The sequence below is a fragment of the Rhopalosiphum padi genome, chromosome 2, assembly GCF_020882245.1.
Source record: "Rhopalosiphum padi isolate XX-2018 chromosome 2, ASM2088224v1, whole genome shotgun sequence".
Classification (NCBI taxonomy): domain Eukaryota; kingdom Metazoa; phylum Arthropoda; class Insecta; order Hemiptera; family Aphididae; genus Rhopalosiphum; species Rhopalosiphum padi.
The window spans coordinates 65,776,225-65,802,007 of NC_083598.1; the positions used below are offsets into that span (position 1 = coordinate 65,776,225).

General features: G+C 25.4%; 2 protein-coding genes across 4 annotated transcripts; one reads left to right on the top strand and one right to left on the bottom strand.

The window, feature by feature from the left end:
- The first annotated feature begins 122 nt into the window (after nucleotides 1-122).
- On the top strand, nucleotides 123-23,377 carry LOC132921055 (lipase member H-like). 2 transcript variants are annotated; one of them, XM_060983877.1, is made up of 7 exons: nucleotides 123-283; nucleotides 19,963-20,144; nucleotides 21,528-21,679; nucleotides 22,337-22,588; nucleotides 22,644-22,835; nucleotides 22,949-23,114; nucleotides 23,177-23,377. In XM_060983877.1, exons 2-7 carry the CDS (start codon nucleotides 19,996-19,998, stop codon nucleotides 23,253-23,255), a joined length of 990 nt encoding a protein of 329 aa, XP_060839860.1. In that variant the 5' UTR covers nucleotides 123-283; nucleotides 19,963-19,995; the 3' UTR covers nucleotides 23,256-23,377. The 2 variants fall into 2 exon arrangements, with proteins under 2 accessions (XP_060839860.1, XP_060839859.1); XM_060983876.1 differs by lacking the exon at nucleotides 123-283 and adding an exon at nucleotides 19,747-19,902.
- On the bottom strand, nucleotides 13,687-17,491 carry LOC132922536 (PRELI domain-containing protein 1, mitochondrial). 2 transcript variants are annotated; one of them, XR_009661027.1, is made up of 5 exons: nucleotides 17,212-17,491; nucleotides 16,929-17,142; nucleotides 16,259-16,554; nucleotides 16,111-16,165; nucleotides 13,687-14,121 (listed from the first exon to the last, which is right to left on the bottom strand). XR_009661027.1 is itself a non-coding variant. In XM_060986104.1 (4 exons), the coding sequence occupies exons 1-4, from the start codon at nucleotides 17,301-17,303 to the stop codon at nucleotides 16,162-16,164; spliced, it is 606 nt and encodes a 201-aa protein (XP_060842087.1). In that variant the 5' UTR covers nucleotides 17,304-17,491; the 3' UTR covers nucleotides 16,107-16,161. The 2 variants fall into 2 exon arrangements, 1 of the variants encoding a protein (XP_060842087.1); XM_060986104.1 differs by lacking the exon at nucleotides 13,687-14,121 and having other exon boundaries at nucleotides 16,107-16,165.
- Nucleotides 23,378-25,783: the final 2,406 nt, after the last annotated feature.

A 25,783-nucleotide genomic window follows, 5' to 3' on the forward strand; every position in this document is an offset into this window, starting at 1 on the left:
ACCTATCTCGGCCCACGGCACGATCGCCGTCGCACGAGTCTTTGTTGTTGTTGATAAACAGCTGTTCGGCACATAAACAAGTGCGCCGCGCCGCACCGCTCCGCTACGGCACCTGATCGGGAGGCCGTGAACCGGGACGATGGTGCCATGCCATTGGTCAAAAATCAACACGGGCGCACGGCTATCGAAAGCTCCACCGTCGTCGGTATAATAATAATATGTTATTGTTATTATTGTGGCGTGATCGTCGTATTTTGCGTCGCCTACAGACCACGACTACTGAGTAGGTATAACCTATACACTCGTTAATATTCGTTAATTGTAAAACGTGAATAACTATGACTTCAGACTTGTTGTGCACGACCAAGTCGAGTTCTATTCTGTATTTCTGTCATTATTACGATGCGTTTATTAATGTGATCGTCGTCGTCGTCCGCCGTGTACGTGTGTACGCTATTTGCAAAGAACGCTACAAAGGCAGCTCACACAACGGCTTTGAATTTCTTAATTTTCATTCGACTTTCACATTTTCGCGTTCACGATTATTGGGGTTGGACACAAAAATTACAATTTCTAATTTATACTTAGTTTAATACATATGATATTAACAATTAATAGAATAAAATTAAAAATCAAAAAAATATATATAATTTTAAAAAGTACAATATTAGGACAAATAATAACATATCTTATTTATACTTGGTTCATTACAGCCATATTATAATATGAACAGTTAATAAAATAAATTTTGGTTATTAAAATAAAATCTTCGGTTGCCTTGCGTTTCACGATACCAGTCACGAATTGTTTCTGAAGGTTTTGGTCACTTAATGATTCATTATTATGTTACATTATTTAAAGATAACAATTTGGGCGCAGTTTACAAAAAAAAAGGTCATTTGGGCGTAGTTTACATATGCCCAAATTAATAAGTACCTATCTACCGACTACTTTGCAGTTTGCAGTAATATCGGTACAGATGGGTACTTAATATTTTATGTACGTTGAACACACTACGAATATCAATATGACAATATGTGTTTGTTGTATGTATATATTATGACTAATATTTATTTCCCCATTAGACTTTCAAATATTTTAAATATACTTACCTACATAAAGATTATTGTTATAATATTTAGTTCACACGTGGTAAACACACAGACACTTCATAATTATAGAGCGGAACGCACCAATATATATAACTTATATGCGGAGAAATACTCACAGTCAAACAGTTGTGAACTAACCACTAGGCTCGTGAGGCTCGTGAGGCTCGAGCCTAGGGTGGCAAATTGTTATTTCATTTTTATTCTTAAAAAAGGGGGCGGTAAACACTGAGCGTGCCTTAGGACGCCGAGAAGGTTAACCGCCACTGCAGTCAAATACATTTTAGCTAATACCAAAAATTTTAAACTATACGGAGATAACAGAACCAACCTCGAAATATTCGACAACTTTCAAGAGCCATTAGGCCTTGGTCGAGACAGCATCAAAACAATTCTTAAATTTTTTAAATTATCAAAATCGTATAACCTAATCTATGTAGTATATACCAACTTATAGTATAATAAAATTGTACTATCGTATATTTGTATAATTGTATATACCTTATTATTCTACCCCTTTTTCTATTCATAAATCATAATGTAAAACATATAGTGTTATAATTGCCCTCGATTTATTTATTTATTTTTAACTTCTAATAACCATTGTTTTTGTTTCAATATAAAAAATAATAACAATAATGAAATACTTTTTTTCTCTGGGCACGTAAAATAGTACTTACCTAAATAATATATAATAATCACTTTGTTAATAGTTGCCGTTATTCACATAAATAATAATATTTTAATCAGTTCTATTTATGTCAGCATAATGGTATGCTATCAGCGGTTCCCAAACTTACGATCATGGCACCCTTGAGCAATAATTCGTGTTTCGCGGAACCCCCTTTTTTAAATAATTTAAAATAATATTTTTTTAATAATATGAATAGTCCAAATATAATATAAAATAATTTTCTCAATAATCACATACATCTGGCGGAACCCTTAAACCCTTTAGGGTTCCGTGGAACACACTTTGGGAAACGCTGCTCTACACTAATACAGTCTATACTTGTAATGTTCATATAAATATGCACTAATACACACAGACACATTTTTTATTATACCTATATATGAATTATATCTATATAATATATGATAATTATTAGCTATTATATAGGTAAGCAATTATTATTAATATATAAATTATAAACTGTAGCAGTCAGCAGAGTACAGTGAATCAAGATCAATAACTCCACATGGATAGGTGTTATTTATCGATACAAAGACTAAAGATTATTATGCTATAACTAGGGTTGGGATTTTGATGCAATTCGCATTGTTTTCCAAAGCTTACTATAGAATATTCTAATAAATTAGTTTTATGTACCTACGTCTGCTGAATAAGAATAAAAACATTTATTTTTCATTTTGACATTAATATGTTTTATGTCTAAAGATCAAAAATTGTGTGTACCTACTACCTATACCTAAAGAAAAAAATGCAATGTTTTTTGGTTTGACTAGCAACGTATTATTTTTCGAAATGAAAACTGAGTGTCGTGTTCCCAAATTATAATTTGTACTTTTCCTATCATTAGACCATTACATACCTACAGGCAACAGGCTACAATTACTTTTTGATATAAATAAATAAACCTAAAGATCAGTAATTTATTTTATAGCCTGTCATAAGAATATTGATGAGCAAAATTGTCTTGGTCTTGGTCTTGTTGCAAGACCAAGACTATAATGGCACTGCTATGCCAAATTAAGAGTTAAAACCGAGCCTACAAGAACAAGATCAAGACCAAGACTGCCATAGTCTTGGTCTTGGTCTTGAATTACTCGTCACTACATAAGACATTAATGATCTTATATTTTTTCAAAAGGGAAAAACCTAAGTTTGTCATCTCTTCTGTCTCCATTATGAAATGATTTATAGCTTATAGGTAATTTTTTTTTAATATTTTGAAAATTTCTAGATTATTTTTTAATGTTTTAGAACATTTTAGAGTTTTTGGATACAAAAAGTGAATTTTAAATTTTACTTTTAAATTTTTATAACCAAAACGATTTTATATAAATATAATAAATTATAAAGTAGTTTATCATATTATTAGTATTATTATTATATATATTTTTTAATTTTTAATCTATAATACATTTTAAGTCACTTTTATAGCTTATTTTTGTAAGTTTTGTTATTTTCGCATTTTAAGGGAATTTTTTATGACATTAAAATCACAGTCCAAGTTATAATTTTATATAAGCCCCTTGTATCTATAATCTAATGTAATATTATTGATCCTTAAATTATTTTTGTAACAAATACTTCAAAAGATTCTAATTATCTCATATTTGCATGTTGTAAAATATATTATATTTATGGTATAAGTATGATGTACTTATGTGCATCTATATGCTTTATAATATGATTAATAATCATTGATTATTATATGAAAACAATTCGGTTCTAAGTTATATGTGAATGTGATGCCTATACATATATGTATGAGTATGAATATCAAATTCTATAGAAATTATGAAATTCATGTGCATTTAACTGCATATAATGGCATAACGCATATAGATATGAAATAAATTTAAAAAAATTATAATGTATGGTTAGGTATGCCGCCTAGCAATCAGTTTTTTGACCACACAGATATTCTATATTTGGCGCAATACGCTGCGTCACAGTAATACAGTATTATATCCCCCACTTGGCTTAAAAGAAAATATAATCTTTTATTACATGTGACGTACATGGTATATAAGTTTATTATTATTATATTATGTTTATTATTTTTACACACATTATAATTATTCTACATAATATTATTATAGTCATTCGTCACGGTGATTATATTTTTTCTTTATATCACACAACACGATTCATATACATATGTATGATAATAAGTTAAATTTTTCAGTTGAATACTAAATAATTTTACTTACAATTTTACAATATTAAATAACTTGTGATGAAGCTATAATTTACAATAACTTCTAATAAAGAAAATTTAAGAAATACGAGGTGAAATTATCAAAATAGTTTTGTAAATTAAAAAAAAAAAATACATTTTATACGATTTACTTGTATTACTTGTAGAGTCATATAACTTGTCTAGTTCATCTTGGCACTCGGCAATCGTTTAAAAACAGTGGTCCGAAAATTATATTTTGTTCGATATAATAACATTATAGTTTCTGGATCACAGTTCTTTTTATAATCGTAGCGATTGCCGAGTGCCAAGATGAACTGAACGAGGTTATACATACTTATTATAAATTATAATGACGTACCTATACGTAAACAATCAAATAAAAAATAACCTTTTAAATGTATATAATGTATCATATATGGTAATTATTAATTATTAATTCAATAAATACTAAATATATTAGACCGGGCGCCCACCGGCCACCAAAGTATTATGGCATGTGCTGTAGGTAATAGAATTAATTTAACCTAGCATTCTATACTTTGTGAAAACAAAATAAATAAACTTATTATACTACTGCACTGATAAGGCAATTATTTGCGTGTCACGTTAATGTTATTTAAATGCAGCATGTTCTATGTTTTTTCTTGTGGACACTCATTACGTCGTTTACATTACGAATAATGCACAAGTGTCTTGTGTCTGTATAATCAAGCATATTATGTGACAATGCAGGATCATTTCATTTATTCATTTTATAAGATAAATCACTGTATTTAAAATTATTACAATATTATCATAATATACAATTTATAAAATATCGTTATATATATATAAATATTAAATTTATGTATGTACCTAGCTATTACTATATCAATGACGTGCTCAATTATTTGAAAAAACCTGATGCAGCCCGATGCAGGGATATTATTTTTTAACTGTGTTTACAATTTTCGTTTTAACGAAAAAAAATTGTATTCTCACATTTACCTGTAGACGGCTGTTAATTGTAATAATTACTTTAAATACTGAAATATCTTAATATAATTTTTTATGTATATAATGTTACTATAAACCAATAATATTGAACGAAAATATCCACGCCATTATGTATGAACAATAGACGATTTCTAACTTTAGAAAATTTTAGATTGAACTATCATATTATATTATTATTCTATACCTACCTAAATAAATCGAAATAATACTTTATTATATAAATCGTGTATAACGGGAATTTGTGTGTTGTATATTTTTAATAATATCTTCACGTAAATCACTCCGTGCACATGGAACATTAAATATACTTGTATTACGCCTTATGGTCTTATCACATATCTTATTGTTATCCATCAACTTAACTTCTATGAAATATTAAAAATCACAGTAAAAAATACTAAAAAATGAATTTTAATTCTAATACAGTTATTTCTGTGTTTATGACAAATCAATACACAAACCAAAAAGCCAAGGGAGTATTGGATATCCTCTATCCCCCGTCACCACATTCCTGTACTATTTGTCTATTTGTTATATTTATACGTATACAAATATGCAATAACACATAAATGTTTTACTTATTTTTTACAAACATGAGGTAACTTCATTTTTGAACTTTATAACAGTTAGGTCGGAGATAATGGTTTATTAAAAAAAAATTGTATATGTTTTGCATGTGATTTATTTTAATAGTCACGCCACATTTTTTATAATGAATTATTCATTAATATTATAAAAAAAATTACATCCTCGTGGTGTGCTCGATAAATTATACATGTTTTACTTTTGTTCGGAGTTAATTGGACCCCTTGTATTATTTGCTACTCTCGGTATTATTGAAATTTTGTTTATACTTACCATTTTCAATTAATTTTTTCAATACGTATATAATTCAAGGTGATTGGTTTGAAATGTAATGTATTATTAAGTATATTGATAATATAATAAAATGGGTATCCAATAAAATGAACTTAAAAAATAACCTAATGAAAAAAAAAAAACTTTATATGAGTAAGTACAAAACAATCATATTTATAAAATGGATAGTTTTAAATATTAACATAAGGGCTTCCGAATGATTTTTAGTGAATAAATCCTTAATTTACAGCAAACAAATTAAAGATTCTCAGTTCAATTTTAATGTGTTTTATGTATTATACTAAATAAACATTAACTTGATTACTATAGGTCTAAAACAGTAAAACCTAATTGGTATTTAATGTTTATTGTTTTGTGTTGGTAATTTGGTTTCGTTCTATTGTTTAGTATTCAAATATATCGCCTACTAATTATTAAATACTTATATTTTTTTTTCTAATAGATATGATATAGTATTTTAAAATACAAATGAAAATTACTTACATTTATACATATTAACATATTTTATTTTTAAATATTCACTTGAATATATTTAAAAAAAATTTTAAAAATTGAAATTGAATTCAAAAACGATAAGCCAAAAAAGTATGGAAACGAAATTTATAACCATCGATTTCAAATAAAGTGCGATTTTTTTCACTCAACATTTCATTCGACATTATAAATAAATAAAACAGAAAAAATATTATATTGGAACGTTCTTAGCGGCAGTAAAGCGACGACTAAGGTGTACTTATTGGTATCTACATTATACTGTGATTAAATTTTATCAGTCAAGATTAAATTATCAAGAATTAAAAAAACCCGGGCCGCAACTTGTCTGTACCCAAAATAAACTCGGGCCGCAATTCGGATTAGACCTTTTTTTGTAGTTATCTTCGGGACGCAACTAATATGCAGCCATATTATATAATCATTGTATAATCATCATATTATATATTAATATAATATTAAATGTTATAACCAGTGGCGGATCTAAGGGAAGCCCAAAGGGCCTCGTCCCCACATTGGCATAAAATTATTGTCTGTTTGTATGTATTTGTTAATTACTGAAAAAAATTAAGATTTGTGTTTTGGACTATACCCCCCCCCCCCCAAAAAAAAAAAAAAAATTAAATCCTGGATCCGTCACTAGTTATAACTTATAACAAATAGGTATAAGTGATCTTTAATTTATTCGTATTTATTTGCACTTGCCAGTGGTCTGCCAACTCCAATGTTGGGAAAGGTCTACGACCTTATTTTAATTTACTAAATATTATACAGATCAACGGTATATAATTATATGAGTCGACATACGGTTATATAGTTGGCGCAATGGTGTTAGCTGTTAGTTACCTACTTATATACATACATTTTTAACATACATATTAATATATTATATTATTTTATAATATTTCTGTTTACAGGTTAGTGGTTACATTTATTCGCTTAAAATTATTTGAAAACTAACCTTAAGTATGAATGTGTAATATGGTGTGTTTATTTAAGTAGTAACTCGAAATATTCAGTTATAACACCTTGATTTAAATAATAATTTTTAAGGAAGATAGAAAATACTAAAATACATATTCTAGGTCAATGTTCCCCACATTATATACAGTGTATACATGAGAAATAAAACTTATGGATAAATTTTGTTTAAATTACAACATACCTACGTTATTTTCACAAAATTCAAACAGTTCTATTTTTTATACAGTTTTGATGGGCATTTTAATAAAATGTATGATAATAATATATAATATAATATGTGCAGCTATTTAAACCAAATTTACAGGTTTAATCGCGCATGCTGAATTTTTGTTATATAATTTTCAAATTGTTTAATATTTAATAAATAAAATAATATATACCTGCTTGACTGCTTATATCTATATTTAGTATTTATATTTGCGCACATTTGTTACGTAAACAGCACAAGAACGTATTAAGACTACGACCATTATTCTTTAACTACGATTTAAAAATTGCTGTCTTGAGTGGTGGACACATATCAAAACATTTTGTTTTCATTCTCATAAGTCATAATACATTATACACGTGTAATGCAATATATATATAATCTGAATAAATATGCTGTAGTTATAACTTAGGTACCAATTCCGGAGAAATCGTATTTTAATTTTTAACAGTATCTATAGCTATGTTAGCCTTTAGGTACTGGCGACAGTTGTTTTTCGCCAATCACTTACGTAAAAGTTGTTTTTGTAATGTTCTGTTGACAATTTTGTTTTCTGATATAAAAATCATTTTATTGTAATTATAATTTATACATAATAACACATTTAAATATTTAAATTATGGTAATATGGTTGTACACATAATACATAAATACGTAATTCAAATCAGTGGCGCTCAAACTATATTTTTGTAGTATAGGAAACTGTATAACAATTTTTAAAATTTAAATCTGTTATACCTACTTGTATCAAATAATAACCCAACTCAGACATCGGCGACCAATCGTAATTAACTGTAATTACGGTATTGACTTATACTACATTATGTAGTCTTACTAACGCATTGTATACCAATATTTATTGTTAATCCCAGTTGTGTTGTTATATCATAATAAATCGATTTATTATCAAACTTAAAAGTTTTAACAGTATAGGTTAACTTTAACTATCTGTGTTCTCTTGTTGGCTTTTTAAGATGTTTACATTTTTAAGCAAGTTATATTATAATACCTATGTAAAATATTGAAATTTAATAACGCAGTTGATAGGCTTCTATCCGCGACGCGAAACTTCCATGAGCTCATTGACCATGGTCAATGAGTCATGACCAATGACCATTGATCATCTTCATTTACCAGCAATTTTAGATCATGAATACTTAACAATTATCATATATATTAGTATATTACTATTGTACCAATGTATCGTGGTTAATTTCAGACGATTGTAGTTGTTGACTGTTAATTGTTATACATAAAGAATATAATATATATAAATTATAAAACGGCATTTCCTTAAATTGTAGTAATATGAATAATATGATATATAGGTTAGATTAGATGTATAAAGTATAAATAAATGTATTCGGCGCGTTTAATGCACATTTTCTTTGGCTTAATCTAGTCTACTGCATCACACACGTCTATTATAGTATTATCAAGTGGAGTAGATCAATGCATGTTGATATGTAGGTTTAGCCACTGGCCATCAGGTAGGTAGGTAGTTAGTATAGGTACTGTAATTACCATCGAGCAATTATTATAAACTTTCTAACATAAATTACAATGTAAATGTTATTGTAATTTATAAAATGCCGAAATGGGTATGTATAATAGTGTATACCATAATACATTCATCAATTAATACATTTTGGTGGATAATTATACTCATATATTATGCAGAAACTGCAAAGCGAAATATTTCTCTATAGTTTTTAGGATAATACATATACTACATACATGTACTAATATACTATAGTAGTATAGTACCTATATTATTGTCTTACAAGATAGAACATTAAGATGAACTTCATGTAAAAACAATTTTTCTAAAAGTGATATCATTTTAAAAATAACTCTTTTTGATGAGCTATTTATAGGTATGAAAATTTTTTTTTAGTATATTTCATTTATAAATATTGATAAAGAATTATTCGCTGCATCAATATTTTTGAAAATTTAATACAAGATCCCACATAAACTGTTTTTATACCTGTATAAAAAATACAGGTACAATTTTTTTTTATATGCATCTGAAATTCATTTTTACAAAATTCGTCAAAATCATGAAAATTTACACATTACAAATATTTAGTAGTAAAAAATGTATTAGATTCTCAACTTTTATAACTGAGGTATGAAAAATTAATACAATGTTCCTCATATAAGTGGTGAACATTTTTTTTGTGGATTTACGTTCAACTTTTATTTTAATTTCTTTTAATGACAACTTATGAGGAACCTTGTATTACATTTTCAATGATTTTAACAAAGCAAAACATTTTTTATCGATACCTAATAAGAAAAAAACTAAAAAGCTAACAGTTAATGGCGAATTCTCCAGGCATGCTCACCTTAGGAATAAAAACGTTATTAATCAAAATACAAAAATTATTTTGTAGTCAATAATATATTACGTATTTAAAAAAAACATATCGTATTACAATAATGTTATTTATTTCTGGATCCGCCACTGATCACCGATAGGTTAAAAGAGGAATTTGATCAGGCTGATTTTGTTGCACTTATTTTAGACGAAACATCTTTTATAATAAACAAATCTCAGCTTTTTACTGTTATACCCTTCGTAGATAAAAATTGCGATGCTCAAGAGATATTTCTTCATTTTACTGATGTAAGCAATGATCGATCTGCCACAGCATTATTTGAACATATCAAAATAATTTTAATATCTGTAAAAAACTTATATAGCCAAAACGTACGATGGATCTGCTATTATACACTCAGAGAAAATATAGTTTTAATTGCTATGATTTTATTCCATTGATTTACTATTTTATTGTTTTCTTAAAATGTATGACAAATTTCATCATTTCAAAGATAACATAATAAATTCAAAGATATTTTCTTTAATTTAAGAATAAAAATATACAATTAAATTTTAGCAAATCCATTGATTATATTATTCAGCTTTCTTTAAAATAAAGAAAAAAATATTTTATTTTATGTTCAACTGACTTAGAAACAATGAAAGATATCTTCATTTTTACGCGTAATTATGATGTTGAATTAATGAAAAATAGTACTTAATTTGTTAACAAAATGGTTTAAAATCAATAGGTAGCTTATTTCATTAAATACATTTCAATTAATCTTTACATAAATGTTACTTTTCCTATAATCAATGTTATCGGATATCATAATTCAAGTTTTCTAAAATAGTATTAGTTCTAAAGAAAACATCTTAATGTTAAGAATATGTTGGAATATTATCAATATTTCGTTTTTTCTCAATTTAACAACTGTAAAATGGTATTGAATTAATAGTATTTTCCGTTATATTGATGAAAATATATTTTGATAGTTTATAAGATAAAAAAATATCAGCCAATTAGTTGAATCAGTAGAAAAGTTTTGGCGTCGCTTTATACCATATTATATGTTTCAGTGTTTGTAGATTGCAGCAAACGCGTACATTACTACTGCGCAAACTATTATAGCTTTTATTTGTATAAGAAGTGTCTAACATTAAAACATTTTAAACTAAATCTGTTTAGTAAATTTATTTATTCTATATTCTTTTAGGACTGAAACAAATGGAAAGCAGTCATTTAAATCTTATGTTCTATTTTTAAAAAGAGTATCTAGACTCTTATATAGATATAGAACAGGTATAAACATTAATATTTAATTCTTTAAATAAATTTGGTTTATTAAAATATTGTATATTGTATATTCTGTATTTTTCAATACTAAGAGTAATATATAATACATAAAAAACATGAAAATATAAACCAGATATTGTTAATAAATAGTAAATAAATTTAAAAGACTATTAATAATATATACAATGTTTTTTTTTATATATACACGCAAACAAGCCTAGATATACACTATCATGCATATATTATAAGTAAGAACTATTTGTTATGCAGCGTTTCTTACTCTCTAATTAAATAATTTAGATTTCGTAGAAAGAAATCGGATAATTATTTTACCAAATATATTTTGGTAAAAAAAATCTCATATTGTGTAATTAGGTCACTTTGTTGTAATTATAATCCAAAAAAAATATAGATAGCTTAATCACAATATAGGATTATTAATATAATCACTTTTTCTTCTTATTATTATTTTACAATTTTGTTGAACGATTTTATAGCTGTATAATATTATAAGTGTCAGCAATGCCGATACAAAAATCAAATAATAATAGTATTTAGAATGCAGTTTATAAATAGCGGTTTGCTGTTAAAGGATTGGAATGATGTCAACTGTGGTCTGTGACAGTATATTTAACGATTTGAGCCGACGCACAAAGCACAACGACAAATTATTTTTTAGAAAATAATTTATCTGCGATACCTACATGGCTACATAACATGTACCTACACAATTTATAATTTGAACTACCTATATTACATTTTAATTTTTAAGATTACTAAAATAAATATCAACTAAAAAATAAAACAAACATTTCGCTTAGGTATATATTTATGATAAAATTAATTGAGCTAGGTAATTACAAAAATGTATAAGTACATAGATAAAGGTGGGTACACATATTGTGATATAAATATAGATGTATTAATTTAACTTGTAGACTATAAAAACCTGTTGTTATAATGTTATGTAAAAATATAAGTTTTGATAAAAACTTTAAAAAAATATGTTTTACCTACCAGCTGTTTTAGGATTATGCATAGATTCTAGATGTTTACTGATTGATCTTTTATATAAATGAGAAATGTAATGAATAGACTATCACCATAGTAATAAGTTATTATAATTCATTAAGGTAGGTGCATCTGCAAATGTTTTCATAGGTATTTTAGTATTTTAGTATTTAATAACTATAGATAATTAGCAAAATAAAAAGATGTAAAGATTTTTAGATAAAATTGATTAATTTTTACAAAATACAAACATTTCCTAATAAGAACTAATAGTAAACAGTTTCACTTAGAACTGTATATAAATATAAAAGTATTTATAGATTATCACTTTTAAATGTTCTGAATTACTTTTTTAATTATTAATTAGTAGTGTCATTGAGTGTGATTACACTTGATTTTAATTCAAGGTTTTCTGGTGATCAAGCTCATAACAGTCATAACCCTACATGACTCTTTTGTAAACATTTTTGTCTCCAGCAATAATCTTTAACTACCTCCTCAGTGACCACTTATAGGTCCTACTTGGTACTTTCTCTAAGGAAAAATTCAAATATTGTAAATATTTTACTAAAATACACAATAATATATTATATTGCATTATTGAAAATATCTTATACTGTAATCTGAGCACTTCTCGACTGTTATGTTAAAAGTATCTCAATAAAAATAGAATTATATTCATTCTAAATATATTTATAATAAGAGGACACTACAATCATATCATGTTGTCTCAGTCTTATAAACATATAATAGGTATGCTAAATTTAAGTTCTATAGTTCCAATTTTGTGTTGTAACTGTTGTAAGGTTTAATAATAAAGTAATCTACAGTAGAACCTCGATTATCCGTGTTCGCGATTAACCGTGCTCACTCTTCCGAAAATTTAAAAATAAGTATGGACTGTAGATGTATTATGTATAACATTATTATATATATTTCTAATAATTAAATAAAAAAATTCAAAATTGTATGTATATATGTATTTATAATTATAATTAAATAAAAATTTTCAAAATTTCATTATTATAAAATTGTACCTATGTTTTTCTAATTATAATTTTAAAAAAATTACATTATTATAAAAAGTCTTGATTAACCGTGGTTTTCACTTATCCGTGTGACCCCCTTCCCGCCATTACCCCGGATAATCGAGGTTCCACTGTATTATCAAATTTAAAGGTAAGAACATAATCAATGTCTTCTAATGGGTTTTTTTTTGGAATATTTTAAGTAAATCATAAGAATTTTTTAATTGTAATATTATTTTACATGTACATAGCTTACTTAATAATTAAAATATTGTAAAAAATCCAAGTGATAGCACAGATAATGTTCAAACATCTAAGTGTATTGATTAATTCTTTGTATTACTAGAAGTAATATTATTAATAATAAAATTGGAACTTCTGAATACAAATTTGGTATGTTGTCTGTTTGTAAGACAAAGAAAAAACACGTGGGAGTAATATCTTCTTAAGTATCTAAAAACTGAATATCTTTTAATAAATTAATTATATTGACAAATTAGAAAAATTGTACCACCACCAAACATGTTGTACAATAGATATATCATATTCAAATTGTATAATAAAACAATAAACAGTTATTACATAATAATGTGTTCAATATTAAAAAATTTAACATAGAAGACATTTTATTCATCTATATAATATTATAATGATATCAGTAATTTCTTATAAAATTATAATGAAATAAAAATTAAATCACTTATACAAATTATTGGATAACAAATTTAATATTGTATAAATTAAATGGACAATTTAATCAAGACAAACAAAGATCTCTTATTTAAAATAATTATATTGTATTCTAATAAAATACTATTGTTGACAGTAACCACATAAGATTGAAGAGTATTTTAATCTGGTTAAAATTGTTGAACTGATAAGAATACATAATTATGTTATCTGAAAAATAAAAACAAAACATAAAATTTTATTTTTTTATAATATATGGTATTGTAATTATACTTATACAATCTAGTTTTAAATTATAAAATAAAAAAACATCTTTGTAGCAATAATAGTTATAACAATTAATAATAATTTCTATTAGTGATTTTTAATTATTTTAAAAAAGGTAAAGAAAAATGTATAGAACCCATAAAATTTAAAGTATCAATTATAATTATAAATTATTAATAATGATATAAGTCCAAACACTTTATGAGGCATAATTATAATAAGTATAAATTATATATTTTTGGTTTGAATTTAAAAAATATTTCCAACATTTTACAGTATTTCAATTTAAAACTTTAAAAAAGATGATTTTAAGTTGTTTTATAAATTATTTCAAATAAAATAAAAAATCAGAGTTCAATGCAAGCTGTAGAAAATCTTCTTCCGGATAAAATAAAGCCGTTATCAAAATCTTACAATTCAATGAAACCTGGCAGAAACTCTCGACAGTTTATTACATAGTACATATAATCTAATGCAATTCAGATATGCAAATATAAAATATATATATTTATATATACATTTAAGTATAGACAGTATAGCATATTTTTTTATAAACCTATCATTTCAATATCAGCCTTCAGTTCAATTATACAATTTAGTAAAAATACAAGTATTGTTCTTAATAAGAGGACTTGGATACGTGACTAATGTCTAATTTTTCTTTATTTTTATAAAATAAAAAAACAATTAGTTCATTAACTACATAATTAAGTTCATAATTATTTTAGCATAATACATGCAACTTAACTGTTTCATGAATTTTAAAAATGTAAAAAAAATTAAAAAAAAAAAATTGAAGATTATGTATTTATAAACATAAAACATTTGACGTATCAAAATAATATCATCTTTTTGAAAATATATATAAGATAAATATTTAATTTAATTAATAAATGTAATTTTGAATTTATAGTTTAATGAACTTTGATTGAAAATACTATAAAATAAGAAACGTAAATAGTAACCTAACCATCCCTACGATACCACTCCCCCGCTCATCTCCACCTTCAAAGTTAAAAATAGAAAAACTTTTAATATAAGGGTATTAGAGATTAGAGATACCTACACATGTAACACATACATTTATAATATGTAAAATACTTAAAATGGAACATTTATTTTTTTGCACACCTATAATAATATTATTATCTAAACGACCTTGCTTATTGCCATTTCATTTATATTATAGTCATAGGTCTTAAAACTCCAACCTTAAATAAGGTTCATATACATTCATAATTAAAACATAATCTATTTGTTAAATATTACATAAATTTTAAACAATTATTTCCTTTCTAGTTATTAAAAATATAGGTTGTTAAAATCTATACACAACAAATAACAAAATCTATTTAACCACTATAAAGCATTAACTAACATGTTCTATATACAATATATTATAAAGATTGAATAATAATATTAAAATAAATGGTCATATTATAAACGTTTTATTTATACATATATAAGTATTTTGATGTATTGACATATTCAGGATTTTAGATTATGGAGAAAGAAGAGGGGATTTTTTTCTTAGTCAAAAAACTTGAAAATATAATACAAAGTTTCATATACTTTTTTGATGACAAATTACATCAAAATCACAAGAATTTGAAAATTTATTTATTTTTTAATTTTAATATCTAAGACTTGAGAATGCAATATTAGCTTTCTCTTAAATTGTTGTAAGAACAATTTAAAATTATTGAATAAATACAATTTTTTTAAATCATTTGGAATTCAAATGTTAACAAAATTAGTTATTTTGTTGTAATATAAAAAACCTAACTATTGATGTATTGTGCCATTATATAATAGTTTATTTGGATTTATGTTTCACTATATAAATAGAAGTTTATTAGTTATTGCTGTTAAAAATATAATTTTAAAACTTAACTATATAAAAAATTTGTAATAAAACAAAAATTTACTTACCACATTTTATTGATCTTAATAAGTTTGGTGAAATCTCAAATAGGAATTGGTTTAACTATAAAACAATTTGAAAAATGAGAAAAAATATTTACATAAAACTAACTAGTTAACAAGTTATTCATTTTAAAAAGTAATATCTTATACTTACTGAACATAAAGAGTTCCAGTTTTGTAATTTGTTTGTTTAAGAGCATCCTTTAATTTTTCTTTCTGATGTAATAATACACCAGATGAACTTGAAGTATTACTACCATACATACTATTGAGTACATAATTAAATCCTTTTACTGCTTTAGTACTGTTAACTTTAAATCGTTGCATTCCAAATGCTTGAATAGCTTTAGACATTCCATACACATTTGATTCAATCCACACTGATCTCTCTGCCACTGTAGTACTTGGATTTTCTTCATTGACTTTATAAACAACTTTTTCTGTCACACCCTGAAAAATAAATATGATAAAAAATATCGACAAATTTTATATTTTTATATTTAAATAAATAAACAGTGTCTTATAAAATCAGATCATGGAATGAATAAAACATAGATCAGCTTACTCATAATTAACTTATAGATCTATTATCGTACTGAATTAACACTTATATTTAATGGTTTTAATTAAAATTTGTAAAAGAAAAATTGATAATATTATTGTTATAATGTTTTATAAGATAAACTACAAAAAACCTTGAATCAAAAAATGTGTGAACAGAAAATATGATATTAATTATGTATAAATTACTTTTGGATAAACTATTGATGTTTAAATGTAATGTTCAAGGTCTTTACAATGAATATTTAAAAACAAATACCTACCATAACACTTGCATATCCAACATTTCTTGTATATGTTACCAATGTCTTTTTTGAAGGATCTAAAATTGATTCTTCAACAATTTTTACAACATTAGTATTTATAAAACGTTCACCCCATTTTGGTAACTTGTTAGTTTTTGTGAATAACCTAATAGAATGTAATTTTTTTTCTTTCACTTCTCTATGTAACACATCCTCGGATAATACATGCTTGCTGAAAACATATATTTATTATTTAATGTATTAGGTAATAATTAACTTTTATAATAAACTAAAGTATTACCTTTCTGGGTTAGGATAACGATGCCAAAAACCATGAACAACTTGATCCCATCTGAATGGGAATAAACTTTTATTTTCAAAAAATTTTACCATTATTACAATACGTAAAGAAAATAATACAAATTTATATTTTATAACAAATCAATTTCAAATACTTGATCAGTTATATCACCTATATCCTACATATATTTAACTGCAAAAGTTTCCAGTGCCATTTCAATAATACAATAAATTAGATATGTACTATGAACTACATGAATGTGATTATGTAGGCCGTAGGGCAAGTACATAATTCACTATCATATTTAATATTATTTACCTTACACACGAAGATAACATAGTTTGATAACAATATATTGATAAGAAAATGATAAAACAATTTAAATTTAAAAATCATGGATAAAATAAAAAATATATTTTATTTATAACACATAAATAAGTAGGTACCTACCTATATATTATTGTATATATATTATTCATTTATTTTTATTATAAGATTATCCCATCCACCCTTTTGGAAATTGCTATGTACGGCGTACGCCACTGATGTATTGTTTTATTGATATTTTTTATTCGTTAATAATTATAAATCGTAAATTAGTTGAATACCTGGAACTAGTATAGATACTTTTACGGAAATACGGATCAACCTACATTTTTAAATGAAATGATTTTAAAGGTATTTCCTGAGTTATATTTAAGATAAATTGCAAATTGCAGTAGTTATATTGTATGTTTAAAATGTTTAAATGCTCATATAGGTAAGTACCTAGTTTTTGAGAAAACAAATATTAACAAATTTAAATCCCCATTCCCCAACTTTTTTAGGTTTCAATTCTATAGTTAATTTTTACCCCAGACACAAGTACTGTCTGAGACGTATTTAGGGGGCCAGGGGGGCTTGGTCCCCAGACAATAAAATTTGAATTTTGGAGAGCATTTTGATATAATACAGTACCTAGGTTTTTCTTACATGGAGCGCAAAATTCCTAAATACGTTTCTGGGTACAGTTGTGATAATTAGTTAAAACTATACTTATCTATCTACAACAGCTATAACTATAGTTTATGACTTAAACTTATTTGTGTACAAATATACATATCACACAATGTCTAATATTACTTATTTATTTTTAGTTTAATATTTACATATTTCTCTGCTTATTACCTAAAATTTGTAGTCAATTTGAAAACTCCGCTAACGCCATATCAAAAATTAAAAAGTTTACCCGCAAGTAGTTTAGCGAATAATTTAATTATACTAGTGAAGTTTAACTTGTTGTTATACTATTATAAAGTAGTGACTAGTGAGTATAATCTATACAATATAGGTAATACACGTTTATTTTTTAAGCTACTTAAATAAAAACATTAAGTTGAGCTTAATTGAAATCTCCCTTAATAGACACCTCTAAATAACGGGTATTTTTTCGGCAATAGGAACATTATTAATAGGAAAATCTCTACAGACGGGAAACTTTTATCACTAGATTTTGATAACTTTTGTCGTAATTATTATCCAAGCATATTTTATTACAATGTACCTTTTTAATTTTTTACACATTATTATATAATTATAGTTGATTTTATCCGTCGTAGAGAATGACCGTATCATTCGGTAACTGATTTTTTTTATAAATAATAATACATATAAGTATATTCAATATTCATACATACAAATATTAAAATAAAAATGTGCATAATTTTTTTGACACAAATAAATTTATACCTAAAAATATTGGTTCTCCCGTGGTTTTTTGATTTTTAACATCATGTAATATTGACATATTGTAATATGTAAATATAATTCTCTCGGGCTTCGGCCTCAGATCTGCGTTTCAATGAACCAGATAAAATAGCGACTGACGAGTGACGACTGTCGGTTTTTGTTGTTATTCATCTGTATATTATTAAATATCTTAGTATCTATAAAATTTATACGGAATTCTGTCGGCATTAATGCTGTAAAAATATTATAGTTATACAAATAGTAACAATAAGTTGTTGTTGTCAACAACCAATTATACTAAAAATTATAAAATCATACTTTTAGGAAAATTAAGAAAAGTAACAAAATTATTAAATTAACAATCAAAAAATTAAATAATTTTCTTAAAATTCCTAAATATAAGGGAGGAAAATTCTATTCACCCCCTCCACAACTATATAATATGACGACAATTATATACCAAATTAGTATAATTTGACCTTCAGATTGTAATAATATATTTAGGAAAGTAAAGATTTTTCATGATATCAATATAGTATTTACTATGTTAATTTTTATTTTAAATGGGTCACAAACAAAATAACATTATATTCAAAACGTGTTTGCAGTACCGAACTAGAAACCTTTTATAATATAAGTAATATTATCTTAGATACTTCTTTTGGTTACAATAAATCATTAACTAGAAACTTTTATTTCCACATTTAAAATATATACATATGTTATATATTCATAGAACGTATATAAATGAATAAAATAAAAGAGGGTTACCATATCTATAAAATATATAGAGCATTTACATACAATAAAAAGTACCTAATATATGTGTATGTGTAACTGGTAAAAGCAATTGTGGTTTACTGGTTTTACAATTGAAGACAATTATTCCGATTTCAGTATTATTAAAATTTATGAACAATGTTTTACCTAATACTATTAATATTTCTTCCTCACAGCGAGCTGGTATTTAAAAGAATAAGCTAAAAACATTTCAATAAGAGTAAAATATATTTTTTTATACAGAAAAGTTTTAAAAAATATGAAGTAACGGAAGAAATGACCGAAGAACGAGTAGATGAAGACATTAAGTGGATGTTGTTACCAAACGGACGAGGTGACCCACAATTGGCTATAATATCGGGATTGGAAAAAAATAGCGCAGCAGAACCATTAGTCGAAAATATAAAATTTTATTTATATACAAGGTATCTAATTCAATTATACATATATTTTTTAATTTGTAGCGTATCAATATATCATTAGTAATTCATTACTATTTCAGAGTCTAACGGAAGTGATGAATTTATTAATTTTGCAATAGACAATAGTGTTATTTATATATTAGTTAACAAATTTGGGAGCAATAAAAATGTTTCAAGCTTCAAGTTCAAAATCTTATATAGTTATATAGTGGGAAAGTGAATATAATTTGTATTTAGGGGAGTCGAAAGTAAACAAGTAGTATAACTATACTCTTTTTAGATATTTGAAATTTTCAATTTTGTTTACTTTTTTTCATAAATATGAATAATATGTATTCTTGGTAAAAAAAAACTCGAAAATTTAATAAAAATTCCTCTTACGTTGTTTATACTATAATTAAAAAAAACTTGAGTGTAAACAACAATTATTTTTGATAAGCGTTCAGTTAAGAGTTTGAAAATGCATATATATGCAGATTGTGTATTAATATCATGTATTAAATGTTATAATGTAGATATACCATATACATTTATATAAAAAAAAAATGTTAAAATTATGAACAATACAGTATAATAAGTACCTTTCAAATTTAAATATTGAAAGCGATAAAACAATTAAAAAGACGTAGGTACTATTCATTAAGTAGAAAAACAAATAAAATTGTTTAATTAATTAAAAAATCATATTTAACATAACTCTTTCACTTTTTGTAAAAATGTGGTAAATCGTAGATATTCAGTATAATTACATATACTCCTTATCAGAGTCACAAAAAAACTATTCGAAAAAGTTAATCAATAATATGTTTATCTAATGATGATTTATTTCATAAAATACAATTTTTATTGTTTATTATTTTATGTAAACTACATAAAAAATAATAAATAATAATCAATAATTAATATTTTATTGAGTTATAAATATATTTATAATTAATATCTTAGAATAAAACGTAAAAGCAATATTAAAATTATTATAAGCTTTAATTTAGATAATATATAGTTATTTCTATTATCTTAGATTATAACCATTTAAATATTTAATTTAGGGCCAAATATAGAATTTTTAAACCTCTATTGGCTATTAGGCTCATCCAGTAATGTAAGTAAAAATAATTCGATTGCGCATACAATTATTACTAAGTAACATTACTAACATTATTACAAGTTCATATATTTTTCAATTTTTAGGCGTGTGACGTGTGGGGCCGTTATTCGGTTGCAGCCTATGAAGTATATGCGTAAATTCGGCCCTGATTTTATCATAATTTTCGTAAAAATGTTCAAATAAAATACCTATAAAAGGCTAAAATTTAAATAATAAATAATAATATACATAAAAACAATATACAAATTACCAATACATATTGAATGTTTAATTCATAGGGACAATCCAACAAGAGCTGAAATGCAAACTATGGACAAAAAATGTTTGCCGATATTTAAATATTTCCGTCCTCAAAGAAAATCGAAAATATTAGTTCATGGTTTTGGCGATAGCGCTGAGGATTCTCTTATGTTTCCATTACTCAGAGATGGTATGTATAAAACAAATATTATTAATCCCTATTACAATATGTAAAAAGACATATTTTCTAAAATAAAATTATTTGATTAATATTGGTGCAATAAAAATATATTTAATTAAATGTAATATTCACGATCGTTAAATTATTTGATGATATTACCTAATTTTTAATTATTCATAAGCATCTGTATCTTCATTTTTTTAATTATGCAATTTCTTTAGAAACAATATAAATATAATATTTTAAAATTTGGATGCATTTATCCTTAAATATAATTATTTAAAAATAAGTATTGTTATAAGAATATTTTTCAGAGATTAAATTATTAATAACTAAAATAAATTCAATATATTCGCATTAGGCATAACGCATAATTCCACAGAGTAGTTCATAATTTCATCAAGCACGAAATTCTCTATTTTTTTATTTAAAAATGAAGTAATTCAAATTTTGATTTTTAGAATTTTTAAATATACATTTGAAGACCATATTTTAGCAAAAAAAACTTAACTTTACATATAATTTTTCATTTATATATACCATTTATTAAAATACATAAATATATATTATATTATTATAATACCTACATATTACATGATATACAGTTATTATTGTATACGCATTTTTATATGTTTGTCACTATTCTTAAAATATATTTATTTACAGCATTTTTGAACTATAACGATTATAATATTTTCACTGTTGATTGGTCGGAACTGGCTGCTGTTCCTTGGTATAATTCTGCTGCAAAAAATACCAAACACGTATCAAAACATTTGGCTTCTTTCATAGACCATTTAACGTCATCTACTGATGCACGTACAGAAGATTTTCATTTGATCGGATTTTCATTAGGAGCACATGTTGTTGGTCTTACAAATAACGAATTGAAATCTGGAAAAGTTAAACATATTACTGGTAAAATACTTAAGCTAATACATTTGATTTTTAAATTGATTAAACTTTTTTATAGGGTTGGATCCCGCGGAAGTGTTGTTTTCTTCGTCAAGCCCCGAAGAACGCCTTGATTATAGTCAAGCAAAACTAGTCGAAGTCGTACATACGTCAGGGGGATTTCTTGGATTTAAAGAACGACTTGGGCATAGGGATTTTTATCCCAATGGTGGTGCCTGGCCACAACCTGGTTGTAAAATTGATTATGCAGGTAATAACTAACGATCATTAATCAATATGTACTCATAAAATTAAAAACCCAAGATACCTATTAATTATTATTATGGTTAGAATTATATATATTATGTATATTTATGCACATAGCGGTTTGTAGTCATCGCAGAGCGTACTATTATTATGCAGAAGCTATAACTAAAAGTGAAGGATTTATTGCTGTTCCGTGTCCTTCTTATGAAGAATTTACATCAGGAGCTTGTTCAAATAATACAGATCTATCGGTGCCATTAGGGAAAGCACCTTTTGATAAATCGTAAGTAACTTATTTATAGTAAAGAAAAAGGGGAAAAATCTAAAAATTGTTTTAATTTACAGAAAAGAAGGTAATTATTACTTAATTACAAACTCAGATTCTCCTTACGGTAAAGTAAGTAGACATAAAAGTAATCATTGATTATATTGTATTTAGTTGACATGACTACAAAATCATTAAGTTCAACACACGTTTTAATATTTTATTTACATAAATAATGTACATCTTGTAATAATAAATATAATAAATATTATTAAATAATAGTTTTTTTTTTTTTAAAATCCAGACTCCCAAAGTAAATTACCAGTTGCATCTAGGGTTGAACCATATTTAGTAAATTAGCCATTATTGGTTATATTACACATATAATAAGTAAGTAACAATTAATACTTATTCTACTGCAAGATTTAAAGAAAATGACCCGGTTTGCAAAAATGACAAAACATCAGTAAAATAATTATTCAAGGATAGACCAAAATGACCGGTCACATTTTCATTTTTTAATACATATTTCGAGTTAAATACACCTAATTATATTTAAAATTGATATTTTATAAAAAATTTGTTTACAAATTAATTGGATACCATCTTACCTTTCTATAAAATACACAATCAAGATTGCAACTATGAAGTTTTATTTAAAAAAAGTACCTAGTCATATTGAAAGAAAACTTATTTAGAAAACATTATTCAAGGACGAATAAAAATGTATAAATAATAGTAAATACTATTTGGTTTTAAATATGTAAAGCTTTTCTCTGTTTTGTATTGTTGTAATATTTGTAATATTTACAAAATTACAACAATGGATAAAAGATATAACCGTTCTGCTGCGTACCACTAGTACCACTAGTACCTACAGAATAAAATATCGTATTAAATTAGGTATACTTCACCATTGAGTAAGCCACTGTAAGTCTGTAATATATATAATGTATGAGTATAACACTATGATGTGTTGAATTTGAATTAAATTATAAATAATTGCAAACAAAAAACTATTCTGAGTGAAAACGGTCTGTCATCAGCCTGTAGTAATCCGATTTTCCTTGTTATTTATTTATTTATTTATTAATTATTAATTAACGCCCGTTAGAGCAATTTTACAAAGGTAGATATACAAAAGAAACATACACAACATTATTATTATTAAAATACAGTTAATATATAATTTTTTACAAAATAATACACAGAACATTTAATTTGGATTAACAGTGTTGGTGCTTTGGGGTAGACAGAACTATCTTGCAAAAAGGGGGTAGACTCATTTGCCAAACGCATAGACGGTCGATGCGGCGATTGCGACTATAATTGGTGGTACGAAAAGGGACGAAAAATGGAGCAGCGGAGTGAGTGGAATGTTGGGGAGCTCAAAATTGAACACAGGATAGGAGAGACACGGCGCATCATAAGTGCCATCAATAATTCTCTAGAGGAATTTTATATTTATATTTTATATTAGTTCTTTTATCAGCTAAGGTATCTAAACATAGTGCATGTAGAACAGGAGTGTAGTCGTGTACTAGGTGAGAGATTTTGAGAACACTACCTGAAAATTATAGAAAGCGCCTCTGAACACGCTCTATAATTAAGGAGTCAGATGCAGTGTAGGGATCCCATACACGGGATTATTATTACCTTGAGATGATTAGAATATTTTTTTTCGTGTTTTTGTATCTATTAGAATTTAATAATTAGATTTTATTACTTATAATTACTATGTTATTAGATGGTTCATACGTTTGTAATAATTTATTGGTTAGATACTTAGATGACTAAACAATATTTGTGGTACTTGTCTGTTATAATAGATATTGAGTATCATTAATAATATATGCAATATATAATATAATATTATTTTATACCATATATAGATAAATGATTTTAGAAATATTTGATACCAAATATTTTGAAAATGCATAAATTAAACATTGTGAAAATATATCACTACAATATTATGAAAATATATAGTTACAATATTGTGAAAATATATAGTGGTAATTTTGTGAAAATATTTTGCTACAATATTATGAAAATATATAGCTATAATATTGTGAAATCGTTTAATCACCTGCCAAAAAATGTTTCTAAAATATTTTGACAATTTTTTAAAATATTGTAACAATCTAAATCAAATATTTAAATTTGTACTAACAATATTTTCACAATATTTTGAAAATATAATTTTGCTGTGTGGGATATAATAGATTTTAATTATTTAATCACGATGTTTTTAGATAGTCGATATGACGATATTGTAATATATGGTAAACACGAAATAGAAACTTATAGATGAATTTCCCGTTTACCATGACACGCGTACAAATATTTTTTAGGACTACGCCCATATATTTTTGTATAAAAAGGGTTGTAGCTTCATTATTAAATTAGACATAGTTTGACTACAATTACGCATAGACCGGTGGAGTTGTTCTACATTTAACAACTTACTGGGCTAGCTTTTACATGTCTCAGTAAATAAATATTATTCTTAAACTTTAAAAATGTGTTGTTTATTTACTTTTAACTTAACGCTATACTGAATCAAACCTACGACAAAGTGGACTTCGTCGTAAAATCGTGCTAAGCCTATCTTCACTGAGTCCGGCTCACTACAAACCACTCAGCTTAATTGCAATGATATAATTTATAAGTATGATTTATGACGT